Genomic DNA, 16,593 nt, shown 5'->3' with positions numbered 1-16,593 from the left:
TTGCCTGCTAAGCTTATAAGCCCTCTCTTGCAGTGTGCTTCAAGATCATCAGTTTTAAGGGGCAGCTCTCAGATTTCTGTTGTGGACTCCCCTGGGAGCAGCATTCCTTCATGTGCTGTGAAGCTGATAGATCCAGGAAACAATGGATGGGCTGGACAGAGAAACAGGAGGTACAACGTGTTGGACACCTCTGCTCTGCTCTTGCAATATATCCAACAGCTTTACTTCCACCAGATCCTACAAGAGGTTTCTTGTTAGCTTGCAACTGTTGCGATGAGAAATTAGGTGACTGCAAGAAGGAGAAACGCCCCTCCAGGCTTTATGAGTGTGAAAACCAGATAAATTCTTTTTTTTTTTAAGTTTAAAAGATCAGCCACTGTTAATCTATTTATGCATTCCCCATCCCACCCCTGGTAGCTTATGATTCATCAAGAAAACTTTCTAAGCGTTAATTAAATAGACCAATGAATATTACGCTGGGTAATGAACACAAAGTGCTTATCTTGACTTCTTCCTCTCAGTGGCAGGAACATAATAATGAGTACTGCAGAAGGTATCTTGGAAGACTTCAAAAGCTGCTTCATCTGAAATGTTTGAAGCTTCATGCCTCATACAGATCAGATTGGGCAGCATTAAGCATTGGTTAGCTGACAACTTGCTCTCAGACAGCTTAAACCCCCTCATGCCATGGTGAATGGCAGCTCCCATCGTAACCAGCCAAGCACAGACATTAAATCAGTGATGCCTGTGAGAAGCAGCAGTGGAAACTCCTGGTCCTTGGGTGATGGGAAACTGTCACCACTGTATTTTCTCCCTCTCACTGCACCCATGTCCACCTCTGACTTGCATCAGGGAGAGGTGTCTGAGTGGATGTTGGACATACCAGTGAGATTATTTGTTCTTCAGGAGATGGAGAATCCCTGGCAGGTGCTGCCAGCTTCATACTCAGACCCAGCTGAGTGTGTGCAGATGGGCAAATTTAGCAGTGTTGGAAAGTGTTTGGTCACTTGTGCTTCTTCCTTGAAGTGGGGATAGGAGCTCCAGGGCTATCACAAAAATGGGCTCCAAAAGGACCTGAGCTTGTGGTGTGCTTGTGTGGACAGTGAGAGCTGAAGTGAGCAGCAGCACTCCCAGTTTCTACACACCATTCTACATTGCTGCTAACACACAGCTCTGGACATACCATGGCAGCCTGAACTTGGCCATTACCTATCAGGGACCAAGGCTCTCTGCATGGCTGAGTTCCTGAATGTGCAAATATCCGGGTTGTAGCATCTGAGATCACAAGCCTCTATGTTTATTTCCAAGCAGAACTTGCCAAGCAGTAAATATCTTTCACTATGTTCTTCAACACAATGATATTTTGAAGCATGACCACAAACGGATGTCTTGTCTACTTCTGCTGTAGATTTGTCCTAGAGCAGTGATATCACCCGAGTTCTTCCAATGCTTGACTGTGGTAGTAACCAGCTGGTCCAACAACAAATATATTTTTTCAACAAAAAGAAAGACTACCAAACCCTCATTCTGGTGCCAGGGTGTTTTCTTCCAAGCAAATTCAAAGAAAACATTGAAAGGACTTTGGAAGACCTCAGAAAGTTTTCAGCACTTGGTTTCACTGTGAAACAACATCTTGATGAGTGCCTTTACCAGAAACAAAACTGCAATTGAAACTGGAGCCTTGACAAAAGGTCCCTCTGCCATCTGAGGAGCCAGACCAGGCAAGGACATAGCAAAGTACTCTCTTAGTACTGCCCTGTCAAGTTTCACTCCTCATGTGGCTTGCTGCTTTCAGAGGAAGGCAGTGGGATTGCCACAGGGGCACAGGGAGCAGCTGGGGGAGGGACATGCCATGTGTGTGGCTCCAGCATGGTGCTGTGCAAGAGAGCCCATCAAAACAGAGGTGAGCAGAGATGGGAAGGTCAGGGATGGCACTGAGGATGTTTGCTCCTGATCAAGGTGACCATGACTGATGACACTCTGGCAATGATTTTTCGTTGACTTTCCACCTTTTCCAAAGAGCAGGAGCTGGCAATGTAGTATTGGGAAGGAAGATATCTTCCCTCCAGCCCTGTGATGCTGTTTCTGTGCAGGGAGGCAAAATAAGGCCTCTTGGGCCTATTAGGAATAGGAAAGTATTAAAATCACAGAGTAGCAATTCAGGTGGCTCTTGTGAAAACATAATTTTTCCCATGAAAAAGGAAAAAAAAAAGGTAAAATGGGATTTCATGGAAGAAGTCAGAATGAAGCAAGAGCATTTTGGTTTTGATGTGCAGTCACCTTCCCCGGTGTTTTCCCCTTTATTTCCCTAGATGGGAAAGGATTTAAATGGGATAAGGTGTTTCTCATGTCATTCCCAGCTGGCTGACTCCATTCTGGTTAGGATGCAGGACAGAGCTGTCAACAGACCTGGTGGCTGCCTCTTATTTCATTATTACACAGCAATGGATAAAGGAGGAGACCCCTTTTCTGCCTCATCTGTTCTGGGGCCTGGCTCATTATCCCTCACCACATCATTTAAAACCTCAGAGGAGAATTTGAAAAGTATGATGCCATTTGCTAACCAGGGAAAGAAAAATCACATGCATTGGTATAATGGACTTAAATGCAGATGTCATTATGTCCAGTGTCTAGTGCTAAATGAGTATTCTGAGCAGCTCAGGCTGCAGAGCTCCTTTTATGTCCCAGCCCTGTTTGCTAATAGTCATGGGTGTGCACTTTTATGTGCTGACACTTACAGCAGACAATGGTCATGCTAAATAGTTGGACTGTTAAGTAATCAGCCAGGAATGAAAATCAGAGGCACTACAAAGCTCCATTTACATCCTCTTATGTATTCAATTCCATTCTAATCCCCTGTCCTGTCCTCTGTGCTTGTGCCATGCTCAGGATCCCCTTGCCCAGCTCCAGGGGTTGGTATGCAGGGGTCAAGACACTGCAAGAAAGAGGAACATTGACTTCTGCCTTATTCATAGCAAGGAAACTATAAAACCTGAAGTGGATGAGATTCCAGGAATATAGGAAATGGCAGCTAACAAAGCTGTGGATATTGTTTAACCTGAGCCTGTTCCCTCTGTCATTCCCACCAGCTGGGAAGGTGTTTGCACCTTTACTCACCACTCATCCATTTTTCTCAGAGTTTGTAGGAGGTTGGCCCATTGAAGTCCTGGAAAATGATGTGGTTTGGGGATATCTGCTTATCCCCATGCTTCGTATTCTCCATGTGAAAAATACTAAGGGATCTGGTTTGGAATATATTGAGACCAGCTCTCTTGTACATCCTGGGAGTATTTGCAAACCTCAGAGTGCTCCAGAAGAAACTCAGAGAAGGAATGGAATCAAGGCAGTAACACAGACACCTTCCTCTCTGATGTTTACTTATGGAAGTATCACTTGGAAAGGCACTGATCGCTGAGGACTCTGCCCTCTCACCAGGAGGGGAACCAGGCCTGACAAGCAGCAGCAAGCTCAATATATTCTGCAAATCTCTCCACCCCAGAAGTTTCCCATGGATCTTGGCTTCCAAAAAAAATGCAGCTTTGTAAAAAAAGGCTGTTGCAACTCGGCTTGGAGTGATGTGGCTACCTGTCCCAAGTGTGAGGTGAGAGCAATGATCACAGCAGCACCCTGCCTTCCTCTCCTCCTCTCCCATAGCCACCTGGAGAATTTCCCCACAGTCTCCTGAGCTCCAGCCCAGCTCTTTCCTCCTCTTTGATCCTTACCAAGACTGACATCTTGGCTATTAGAGGTAACTCACTGTGTGCACTCTCTTGCATAACAACACCCAGCACCATATTTGTGGAACAGCTTTCACTTCAGGATCTTCAATCACTGTAGGAATAGAAATCTTTGCTTTCAGCCCATGGTATTGTCAGACACACACGAAGGTATGATTTGGCTGTGAAAGCTGGAATGGGGTTTACTTACTCCCTGGTTCTACTCCTTTGTTCAACACCATGGTGGTGGGACCCCTGACAGCAGACATTTCTGCTTGCTTCACTGGTGACAGCAAATCACACCCACTGGTATAAGGTATAAAGGCACAAATTGCAGTGAGAATGGAAACAATGTCTGCATGACTTTGACCTAGTCAGAGAATCTGTGTGTGGGCACTGACACAGCTATTGCTGCTTGATCCAAATTATGTACAAATCCAGCACTGACAGCATCCATCATTTCTGCATAGTACCTATCATGCTGTCTATGTGCTTCCCAAAATTAGATGAGACAATCCTGCCAGCATCAACACGTTCAAAATGTGGCTCAAAACAAAATTTTTTTCATATGCTGCTTATTTCTTCTGCCTCCCCCCTACCCTGCCCTGGATGGCTGAATGGAAAGGAAAAACAACTTACCCTCCTCTCTAAGCACAGCTCACTCATACAAATATATTCCCAGTTAAGCAGAAACCAGAAATGATGTTATGGGACTCAAGAGCCAGACTGCTATTAAGACGTGTGTGTAATGGATGGCTTAGCTCAGAGCTGTGTGCTAAGTAGCAGAGCCCCATTAGTTCCCTTCCTCAAGCAAAGGTCAGTTTTCACACAAGTAAATCTTCTGACTGGACAGAAGTTTCTCATATCTCTAAAGAGACTCTGAGGAGCAAAGCTTCCCCGCAGGCAATTTATTACACCTTCCCCTGGGTGAACAGAGCAGGGGGCCACCCTGAGAAGGCTGCAATAAATTGTCTGCAGGGAGCCCTGTCTTCCAGCACAAACAAGGTCTGAGCGGCTGTATTTATACACCGTGGCTGGGAGGGAGGAGGGGCTCTGCAAGGCTGCTGGCTTTTGAGATCTTCCCGCTCAGTGTACACACAGCTGATGCACACCAAACAGCAAAAGACATTCTGTACGATGAGATGTGGGTTATGGCACAACCCTCATGGACTTTCTAGACAGAGCAGCTCATGGGAGCCCCTTGAAAGCAGTTTGGTTGGGCTGGGTTGGTTATGTGGGTTTAATATTCTGATTTTTGCTATTGTTACTGCAGCACCCCTGCAGTGCATGGAGCTGTAGAGATAGATATAATGTGAGTGGGAAATGGCTCTTAGTCTGCCTTATATGTAGCATAAACTGCCTGTGAGCTTGGTGTGAGGAGTTACCACCTCAGTGCTGGTAGGGAGAGTGGATGAGGGGGACAGCACAGCTGAAGAAGCTCAGAGACAGATAGGCACAAGGATGAGGACAGAACCCCCCAGGTTGCTGAAACATCTCACAGCAGTTCTCTGAACTATCCTGGGATGATCAAGCACCATGGCAAAGCAGACTCCAGCACTGCTCTCCTTGCAGCTCCCCTTGCAGAGGGGTCTGCATCTGACCAAGGGAGAGAGCAGAGCAATTTGTGTCTATACTATTTTCCCCAGCATCTTCTTGTGGGTGTTACCAGGTGAGATGAAGCATATCCATGGCTGAGAGCAAACTCTGCCACTTCTGTCCCTCTACTCTGGCTGCAACACTGATGTATTTGATAATAACCTTGAGTGTCCCAAGCTCCTGGACACCTCTGTCTCACACCAGAGGGCTGCCCCTTTTCCCTCCTTGGTAGACAGTAGCTGGCTACATGGGGGAAAGATACTTCTGCCACCATATCTCTTCTCTCACCTTGTCATCAATTTCTTGCTGGCTTTCCCTCATCCCACCTTCCTTGCTCAGTGTTTGGACAAACTGCAGTTTGTCCATTTCCCTCATTCCCTGCCTGGAGGAAAGAGGTGGAGCCTCTCTGGTGGGGAAAACTGGGGGTAGAGAAACACAGCCCATTATGTGTGAGACAAATAAATTGCTCTGGTTAATTTAGTGTGGTTCTTTTCTGCTCTTCCTCATGCAACAGGATGCTGTCATCACCAGCCCCTAATCTAATTTCTCAGAAGTGGAAGGGGAAGGCACACACAGCCACGGTGTCCTTCCATGTGAGTGTGTCAGGGAAGCTGGGAGCAGCATGCCATGGATCTGTACCCCATGTGTGTCTTCTGGCCAATGTGAGAGGCAGAAATGCACCTCATCAATAGGATGTAAGGTCCACCTGCCCCGATGAACAATCCATTTTTAACATTAGTACTTTCCTAATAGAACACAGATTTAAAGACTGGATATAAAGGAGGGCTGGAAAACTAAAATAGCATAAGGCCTCATTAGCAGCTGAAATCTGGTCCAATTCCATTCAGGTAGTCAGGCAAAACCTTGCAGATAGGGAATGGCTCCTCAACCCTGACTGCTCTAGCCCTGACTGAAACAATATTCTGAATTTATAGGCTGATGGGGATGCACACAGAGGGGTTCATCAGGTGAGAAGAGGCAGATACAATGTAGATACTCAGAGCTGAGCAGAGGTCTGAGGTCAGAGATTTTACACTGCAGCTTACTGAATTCCAAAGCAGTCATTTAAAATAAGTCAGATTAATTGTTCCTGAAAAGTGTCTGTGTCTTTCCAGTGGTTATACAGGGAGACTGCACTAATTGGCCCTGACAGAACTGTCTACCAGGTAAACTTCTCTGGTTTGGTATAGTGAATCCTACCTCAGACATCTGTCCCACCTTAGACATCTGTCCCAGCTTCTTTGGACCTGGACCACAGAGAACTACATTCCTTCAGGTTAAAGGAAGCAATGAGATGCATTTGCACTCTGTGTTTCAGTGCAGGTCTCTTATTTAAGGCTGTTTTGTTCTGTAGTAGCTGTGGTAACCTGACAAAACATCTGGCCTGAGTATTGAGAGTCCTGAGCCCCCACAGCTCCCATCCTGACTTCAGCCTGGCCAGTACGTATGAACACATGCCAGACATTGCTGGACACAGACATTCCTTTGTGGCAATACTGCTGGACCATAGATACAAACTCTGCCCCAGAGTGTATTTGAGCGTTGAGGATTTATTTCACATTTTTTTCCACGCCTTTCTGAAAGAAAAGCCTTTCCACATGAGAGATGTTCTGATTTAGTGTGACGACTTCTGCAGTGAGTTGTCACTGTTTAGCTGGCAGAGCTATGCTGGAACACATATATTAATTCCTGGGAAAAGATCCACCAGTGAAGTGAATTTTATTTGCTAAGCTTGTTCATATAAATTAACAGCATGACAAACATCAAGGAGATAAAGAGATCAGACCCATGCTGGTGGTTCCCTAGCTAAGGATTGCTAATCCCACAAGGCCATTGTTTGAGGATGAGAACTCACTGCAAAGCCTGGCCAGCTTTGCTTTCCATGAACAAACAGCATGTCTATGCTCTGGTCCTCTCTCACCTCAGAGATTTACACAAAGGGAGAAACTTTGCCTTCCTTCTGCTTGTGGGAGTCAGAGCAAAATGCTTCCTACCCTGCTGAAAGTGTAACAACCTTTATCTGAAAACCTGCTAGCTCTGTTTTCCTCTGACCTCCTTGCTGCCTGGGTCTCCACACCTTACTTGATTCCTGCCTTTTACCATGCTGCTCACATTGTGAGGTACAGTTTTGCTGTCCTCTTCAAGTCTCAAAACAAGTCTATAAAATCAACTAGTCAAGCAATACCTCCTGCCTTCATCCCCATCCTTTTCTTCTTCTGGACTTTTATCTGTGCCTCCCACTTGGCTTATCTGTATTTTAAACCCTCTGAGGCAGGGAGTAAGTTTCACCCACAACCAACCAAGTGACCAGGGATTTAGAAAGCCCCCTGGGGAAGTGAATTCTAAGATGAGAACTAACATCACTCCCATCCTGTTGACAAATGTCCCACCTCCCCTGCAAGACACATGGCACTCCCTCCTGCTTTCATGTATGGCTTTAAAGCTATACAACAAATATGAACAGAGTCTTATAAAATAATATTGCACAAAATTAGCCATGGGGCAGTTCACAGATGCCCAAGCAGTTCTAGTTGCTTCCCAGACTTCATGCTGTTCTCTGTGGAAAGCTTCCAGAGGAGCCCTAAATGACAACCCAAAACCAGCTGTGCAAGTGTACGAAGGCAGAAGCAATTTCTTCCAAACTGATGCTAAGAACATCCTTATAAAATCCTCATTCTTTGACACAGTGCTGTGAAATTCTTGCTCTTTGATTATGGGAGAGAGTAAAGACACTGGACATCAATGTTCAACAATGTCAAACCCCGAGGAAATGTGTGTTAAAAAAGAAAGCTTCAAGAGTGCTGCAGGGATTTAAATAAGAGAGGAGAATATCACACTGTAAAGCTTGTGAAACATCCTGTTTTCAGCACACTTCTTCCAAGAAGCCTTTGCTTACAAGGCATTCTTCCCTTTAAATGTACTTTTAGAGCAACCTAAAACCTATAGCATGTTTGGTAGGCATGCTGCCCATCAATATTGCTGCAGGCATATTTAAGGTAAAAACAATTTGATGGTCATGTAAAAGGTGAAAATCATTCCTCTGTAGCTTTCCCTCTTCACAAGCTACCATTTACTGTTCTTGCCTGAAGCTTCATGCTTTTGATAGTACCCACTGTGATTGAATTGTACATTTACTTGGACTAGAGGGAAACCCCCATATGATTACAAAATCCTGATGCAGTAAACAGATTTCTCTGTAATGAACATCTGGCACATCCTGTTACTTGCATTACTGTCTCCCCAGTCAGGACCCCCAGCAGCAATCTAAGCTTTCTCAGCTGCAATGCTTGGGAGAGGTAATGCAGGAAAGATATCTGCAAAGACAGGCAGGCATTTACCAATGATACAGAAAATGTAATGGGAGCCCAGTCCCTTAAAAATTAACACATTTGCAATTAGGTATAGTACAGAATTACTCTGCTTTCCACTTCACAGCAGCAGGGGAGAGGGAATGTTCTGGTTATGGCATAGACATGGATTGCTCTGCAAGCTGTTGTGCACCCCCAGGTTATCAAAATAAACCCCCTTCTATGGGTTGGTCTCTTCACAACCTTTACTTCAGCCCTGGCTTTAGTTCCCAAGAGAGAACTGAAACTGCTGGATCAAGATGCATGGAGCTTTTCCAACTTCAGCCAGGTGGCTGGAGTAGATTTCTTCTCCAATGCCTTCTGCTCAGATCAGATTTGGGGATGGACATGGGAACTCTTTATGTGCTGGGAAACATTTCCAGCTTCTTGCCAGCATCTGACATCCCAGGGGAAATAAAAAGTAGGAAAGCCATAGTAAGTTAATGCCCATTTCTAACTCTTGAGGCATCTGGCCTTCCAGTCCAAATCAAATCATAACTCAGTGTGAAAGCCCACTTGTTACAACCACAAGAAAGATTATAATCCTATAGCCAATCTGGTTTTCACACACTTACTTTTCAGAATGCTGACTTTCACTGAATGCTGACTTTTCCCATATGGTTTTACCCTATGGATTGTGATTACGGAACAGGAGAGGTCACTCACTTACTGATTGTTGTTTGGATCCATAGTCCTAAGATGTCTCTTGGCTAAGATCCTGCTAGAATGACTTGTCTGCACTGTGCTGCCAACTTTCATAAAACAATACAGATGGCAATATTCATGCTCTTTGAGTGGTCTTTGAAATGTATATGAGAGGCTCAGTAGCACTGGTTTGCACATATTTAGCAGTCCCTCTCCAAAAATCTGCAATTGGCTCTTGCTCAGTCAGAGCTTTCCCTGCTTTCTGAGAGATCCTTGTCCTACCACAGTCTCCTGTATTTGGCCCCTAGGCAAGATGCTTGATAACAGAGCTACTGTACTCTTAATAAATTAGTTTTGGGGTTGGTACTTTTTTCTTTTTTCTCCTTCCTTCCTTCCTTCCTTCCTTCCTTCCTTCCTTCCTTCCTTCCTTCCTTCCTTCCTTCCTTCCTTCCTTCCTTCCTTCCTTCCTTCCTTCCTTCCTTCCTTCCTTCCTTCCTTCCTTCCTTCCTTCCTTCCTTCCTTCCTTCCTTCCTTCCTTCCTTCCTTCCTTCCTTCCTTCCTTCCTTCCTTCCTTCCTTCCTTCCTTCCTTCCTTCCTTCCTTCCTTCCTTCCTTCCTTCCTTCCTTCCTTCCTTCCTTCCTTCCCTCCTTCCCTCCTTCCCTCCTTCCCTCCTTCCCTCCTTCCCTCCTTTCTCTGTTGTTTTGTCTTTGGGTTTTTTGGTTTTTTTTTTAATTTGCCTGAAATTCTAAGACTTCTGCAGAAAAGCATCAACGGTTTTGTGTGGTTCTAAGCACAGGTGGATCTGGATCCTATACACTGCAAGATTTCAGCTCTTGATCTGCTCTTGTGGTTTGAAGCACCCAAAAGTACAAAGCTCTGGGAGACAGCAGGCGAGTTCTGGACTCATGGGGTTTGCACAGCCTTTGTTTGTCCTAAGATAGATTCACCACTAAATATGGAGACAAAAAGCAACAAATTCTCTTCTCTCGAGAAGCTCCCTTGTAATTGAAGTTAAATGAATGACAATCACTGTATGGGGGAAAAATCACTCAGTGGAAGAAACTCAAAAGTAGGTCTTAATTTTTTTGTGGGTACTATGGAATGAATGAGAGTGATGTCAGATGTAATATAACACTGGAGTGGGAAGGCTAACAGAAAAAGACACAGTAACACCACACGGGCTAGTTCTAGACATGATCTATCCATTAAAAGCAAGTCAAAACCCTCAGCTTAATTTTGTACATATGCCTTCCCAACCCCCAGCCCCTCTCTGGGTGTTTTAAAGCTGCAAAAGCAAATTTGCCTTCTCAGAAAATACCTCCCTGGGAGGCAAAGACACTGTGTACACAAGAGCTCCGGCAGCTTCTAGCAACTTCCAAACACTAACAGTTCCTTGCAAAATTCCCAGATGGAGAGAAATTTTCCCATATTGCTGTAATCTTTATAAAACCTTCCTAGTCTTGTCCAGTTCATTTTATGAGTAAGTTCTCTGCCCATGCAGAAGCCAAGTGGTTGCCATGAAATGCCATTGTTTGCTGTTTGTGGTTACCTCATGGTACCATTACGTGCTCGAGTCCAGGAGGCAAAACTGACAGAGCTGTTCCAGGATTAATTTGGTCCCTGACATAACACACACCGTGGGCACAATCCAGAGGAAACTGATGGCTTGCTGATGAGGAGGCAAGTGTTTTCTTTCCAGGTGGCTGGCTCAGATTGGTTGCCCTAGCAGAAAGAGGCCTTTGTTCTGCAGCCTTACCCAGCTTGGACTTTCCAGGAGCTCAAAACACACAAACAAAAACGTGAAAGCATAATGTCTGATCTTGCCCTCTGATAAGGTTTCTCTGTGGGTAGCTATGGGTGTTAAGTGGCTGCTACTTATTTACACCTGTGTGAGAAGAGTTTTCAAAGCCAAAGAGCTCATAAGAAACATCTGCAAAAGTATTTGTTTGTCCATGGGTGTTTTTACAGTGTGGGAAACCAACAGCCTCGTTTCTTGGCCTTCAGGGAACAGGTTGTCTGTGGGTGTATCCCATGGGAAGGACTTGCCATCATGCACTTACCTGACACAGAAGTACAAAACAACTGGTCCTGACTTTTTGGGGAAGTCATGTTCCAGCACCCGGCGGTCCAGCTGAAGCCAGTTCAAGTGTCCCCTGGCAAGAGAAGAGAGAGTTTTGAGCCCAGCACTGAAGAGGTTTCTCACTACTCATGGAAATGAGGTCTGAGGTGTTACAAAAGATGAACCAAAGTGTGTGCTATTTACTCTTGGTTATTGCATGATATTTGAAAAACACACAATAAATGTTTGAGGAGCAGAGGCGATATCATCCTGGCAGCATTTCAGCCTGGGAATCAAACTGCTAAAGTTCAATCTGTCAGGGTGAAAGCTGGCAGCACTGAGCAGGCAGGACAGCCCAAAATGTTATGAACTTCACCTTTTTATTACAACCCCCTGGAGGAGTTGTATCATTAAAAGACTGTCAAGATTTTCATTAGAAATCCTTATTGTTAAGAGTTTCCACATTGCCTGCAATATTTCACTCAAGGCTAAAGCTGACTCTACAGCCTCAGACAGTTTATTTACCACCTACATGCCTGCAATAGACTCTCTGGGTTTGCCCAGCCTTTGCTTTTCTTCCTTCAGAGAGCTCCTGAAAAGCAGCTGCTCCATGAATGGTTCCATCTCCAATTACCACATGCTGCTTTTCTTTTGCCTGGATGGTACCTGTAGCTATTATTTTCTCCTATAATTTATCCATTTGTGCCTTGCTGCTGGAAGGTTTCCTGGGCAGGAGCTCTGTTCTTTGTCACGTTCCCCACATCGCAGAGAGCTGTGTGTGCGTGAGAGGTATTTTATAAATACTATTATTTGTATTGCAGGGGCATCTCACTCCCCAGCTGAGATAAAGGCTCCATTAAATCAGGCACTGTGGAAATACACAGGGTAAAATTCAGGCCCCACTGAAGTCAGCAGGAATTTTGCCATTGCCTCCAGTGATGCTCGGGCTGCATCCTGTGAGAGCTTTGCTATTGATTTCAGTCAGACCAGATTTCACCCAGAGGGAGAGGCAGCCCTTGCCTTCAGCACTCTGCTGTCTAGACCAGCAAGGGGAGAGAGAATTAAAGTGATTTTTGGGGAGAATCTTGCAGCAAATAAAGCAAGAAATGGAACTCAGATGTCCTGAGGTCTATTCCAGTGCTTATTCAACAGCTCATGCTAATCCTCAAGGATAATTCTTTATTTCATAAAAATGAAAAAACAAAAAACAAGCCCAAAAGGTCTGGCTTAAAAGAAAATGTTAAATTAGCTTCTAGGGTTGCCACAAGCCTTAGCAATGTACCCTGTCAGCAAACACACTCAGCTTACACAAGGGTCTGCCTATTACCCCTTAGCAGCAGCCTGTGTGCTTTGGGCAACTGAGAAGCCCCACTGGAAAGCAAGCAACAAAATCTATTTAGCAATTTAGCTGGATTTGTAGCTCCCCCACTTCATCTTTTCTAGAAAATAAATAAAGGGGAAAGTAGCAGTTCCAGGAGGTTTTGAATCACCTGTGTTCAGTTTGGATTTCTGTGCAGCTGCCCTGGTTTACACAGGTGCAGAAGAGGATGGGCAGCTCAGGGACCTTCAGCCTCAAGCAGCTCTGGACTGCCCAGCTGGGACATCATGTGTGCCCACCTCTGTGCAGCAGGATGCTTTGCACTGCCTAAGGGATTCAGAATTCCTTGTGAGATCCACCCATCATTCCAGTGGGTTCAGGATCAGACATTAATAAAGAAGCTGTCTCACTTTAGATTTTGCCATATAGAAATCAGGTGTTCAGTTTAAGCAACTTTTGCATTAATTTTGGAAGAGCACCAAGTCTCAACTAGATAAATGTGTAATTTGGGACTTTTCAAACTCATCCTAGACATCCTTTGGCCTACAAAAAGAATCAAAACCTTTTTTTAAGCCCTCCTCTAGATACCTGTGTGTTTTTCTCCAAGATATTCTAAATTTTAGTAATTATTTTCCCCTCTAGTAAATTTTTAAAATAAGTTTTTTCTCTATTTTTTTCTCTAGGTAAAGGGCAGCCTGAACTCTATATTAAGGGCACAGACTTGGTAGAAGTGTGGCTACTGGTGAGAGGTGACATCATGCAGATTTTCAAGCCCAGCTCATCATTTCAGATGATTGTCCTGAGAGCAGAGGGACTGTGCAGTGACACTGCCTGAGCCTGGGGTGAGGATGCCTGTGGTAACAGGGCTGGGTATAGGGGACTTGTTCTCAGTACCCTGTGTATCTGGCATGCAGCACAACAGGATCCCTCTATCATTTCTGCTGGTGGGATGCAGTTGCCCAGTGCTAGTGCAGGATCTCTACATCATGTCCTGTTGTTCAGCACAGATGTGTATTTTAAAAAGGCTTGATTTTTGGAAGGCAGATGCCCCAGGCTGTCAGAAAATAAGCCTGTTTCTCAGGCTGGGTACTAAAAAATTAGAAGTGTCCACATTTCCTGCTGCATCTCCTGTCTTGAAATCTGTATTTTTTTTTCTGTTTTCTTTTTTTTCCATTTTCTTTCTTTTTTATTCTTTCCTGAAGTACTGTTATATTTCTTTTAACAGGACTCAGGGAGGCTGAAATTAACTGTGCAGGCCACAGAACCCACAGGGATTGAAACTAAACATGCTCACCCAGCCAAACTACAAAACGAGCATTTATCCATGTAAGCCAAGGTACAGAACACTGACAGAGCCCCACTAAGCCTGACATCCTACCCTATACCTGTCCAGCTGCATTTGTATCACCAAAGCAGCAGCCACCAGCAGCTAACAGCATAACAGACCAGTTCCCACTGAGAGCCATTTGTTGACAATGGACTTACTGTCTACCTCTATGTTTATTCAACAGAAATGTCTGGATTTGCCTAATGCATACAATGGGGGGTTAGAAGCCATGGTGCACAGAGCTGTAATTCACTTCAAGGTATTTCTTATTTTTAAAAGACTTGCTCTTTCCACTCACACAACTTTTTAACAGTGCAAAAAGAATATATTCATGTATGTAAGCATTCCAGGTTACACACATCCATGGCTGTGTCTACTGAATAACACATTTAATTGCCACCAGCTTGGGGTTGAAGAGTTTCATTATTCTCATTTGCATGGAGCTTAAATCCAAAGCTGCTTCAGTGGAAGAAGGTCACCTAAATCACTGGCAGGAGCCAACTGCTCACTGTACTCAATTACCACTTACAATCTTTCATCACTAAGGGTTTCTGTGCTGCAGACTGTCACCTCACTCCTTGTTTTCAGGCATGCATGTGTGGCACGTAGAGAGCAGAAGCAGGGAACAGTCCCTGGCATCTGCAGGTCTATTGGGGAACCAAACTCCAGTGCTGTTCCACCACAAAACACTTTGCTCTGCAAGCTGTCTCCTTGTCTGCAGCACAATCCCATGTAAGACAGAGGAAAGTATGAAAGTCTGACCCTAGGCATGTAGGAATCCTGACAGCTTTCATGGACCAATTTAGGCAGTTTGCACTGGGATCCCATTCATACATGCCTCTGTCTGTCTGGATTTCCTTCTCAGTTCAGTTTAGAGACAGAAAGTAGCTTTTTTTTTTCATTATCACCATTGATTTGTTCATTTAGATATTTATATCACTGTGTTCACAAATCATGATGCTAACAGTTCTGAGTGACCTATAGGGAGGTTGAATATTGGATGCCAGGTAATTTTTCTCTGTTGGCTGTACTCATGTTGGCAGTTAAACTGATGTGTCAATAACAAATACATAATCACTTTTAGAAAGAGAAACTGGGTCCATTTAGGTTACAGACTGAGTATGGATTTTGGTGCTCAGGGTTTATATTGTCAATTGCATGCAGTAGTTCTGCTTTCTTTTATCAGAGCTTTCAGTAAAGAGTGGTACATCAATGAGTACTTTGCCTCTAGGTGGTTTTGTTTATAGTGTTTTACTGGTTAGTGTCCAGTTTTCTGAAAAGTGTTATAAAGGTATTTGTGTTATAAAGGTATTTGGACCAATAAAAGACTTCATGTCCCTTCAGTGTCAAATTCATGTTGAATTGAGTAGACGTTGAGAAAGAGCAGTTCAAGCAATAAAAATCACAGAAGCTATTTTACTGTAACTATTTACTATTTCTATTTCTATCAATCATGACAGAAACAAAAGAACTCTTAGCAGACAGACTTTCTCATTTAAGGTCTTAATCCTTAAACAGGAATATTTCTGAAGAGTCTGCAAAGCTCAAGGATCTATATGAGTTAAACTACACATTTTACAAAACAGTGAACTGGGCAACAAAGGAACTGATCTGCCAGAATAGGACATTATTCTGAGAGCTGCATCCTCCATTGGACTGGCTCTGTTCAACCAGAACATGGAACATCTGGTCCTTCATTTGGCTCTGCCACAGGCCTGCAGGGTGGAAATAAGTTCCCTCCAGTTCCTGGAGATGAAAGAGTATCCCAAGGAAGAGTGATACCCTGCTGTTCCTCTTCTCCAACTCTTCCTTTGCCATTCCCTTGGTCACAGGATCCTGAGCAAGCAAGACCACACTCTGCCATTACCTTATCAAGTTAGTACAGTCTCTAGCACAAGGGTGGTACAAATAATGGTGGAGTTGCAGTTTTTATCCTATATATTAGTTAGCTGAAGGAGCAGCTCTTTGGGTTCTGCTCTGGTGAGGGAGGACAGGCATCAGCAAATGGGTTCAGGTCAGCTTTTGGTTGGGCCCACAGACAGGGGAAGCTGTGGGATGCAAAAGTTGGTAGTTCTCCATATAGCAGGTGACTCACACCTAAGGATAAGTAAAGGACATGGAAAACCTTCCCATTCCCAGATGGGGCATCTGCAGTCAGCAGAAGGGTAAACCTGACCACTTGCTCTCAGTGAATCGTGGAAGAGCTGATGCCAAGAGAGAGGGCACTTAGTGGAGATTCATACTCAGCAGAACTAAAAAAAAAATTAAAAATTGCCCTTTCTTCTTTCCTTTTCACTGTTAATCAACCAGTATATAGCTCTTCAGGCTTCACACAAAGCTTGTCCCCATGTGCTTTGCAGGGACACCCTTTTGACCTGTGCTCTCCCACAGTTAATGGCTCTCGCCATAAAGTGTTCCTATGATCATTAAAACAGGAGGTGTTATTCTCTTCTCCATAATAGTCTGGCAATCTAATTTTAGTCATGCTGAATGCAGTGATGACCCTATATTATCACAAGAAACTATTAAGTCGCCAACTGAAAGGTTGTTTCTATTGATTTTCTTCTCAGGTTGTCAGGACAGAG

The 16,593-nt window shown here is 44.3% G+C and overlaps 1 protein-coding gene across 10 annotated transcripts in view; it reads right to left on the bottom strand.

Annotated features, from left to right (window-relative positions):
* FRMD4A (FERM domain containing 4A) overlaps positions 1-16,593 on the bottom strand; it is a 367,278-nt gene that overhangs the window by 81,629 nt on the left and 269,056 nt on the right. For all 10 annotated transcript variants that reach the window (XM_071734084.1, XM_071734081.1, XM_071734085.1 and 7 more), the window contains one exon: positions 11,365-11,457. In XM_071734084.1, coding sequence (XP_071590185.1) covers positions 11,365-11,457 — 93 coding nt within the window. The remainder of the gene's footprint in view (positions 1-11,364; positions 11,458-16,593) is intronic.

This window comes from Heliangelus exortis, chromosome 1, assembly GCF_036169615.1.
Source record: "Heliangelus exortis chromosome 1, bHelExo1.hap1, whole genome shotgun sequence".
In the NCBI taxonomy this organism is placed as follows: Eukaryota; Metazoa; Chordata; class Aves; order Apodiformes; family Trochilidae; genus Heliangelus; species Heliangelus exortis.
This window is presented reverse-complemented; position numbering and strand designations above follow the sequence as displayed.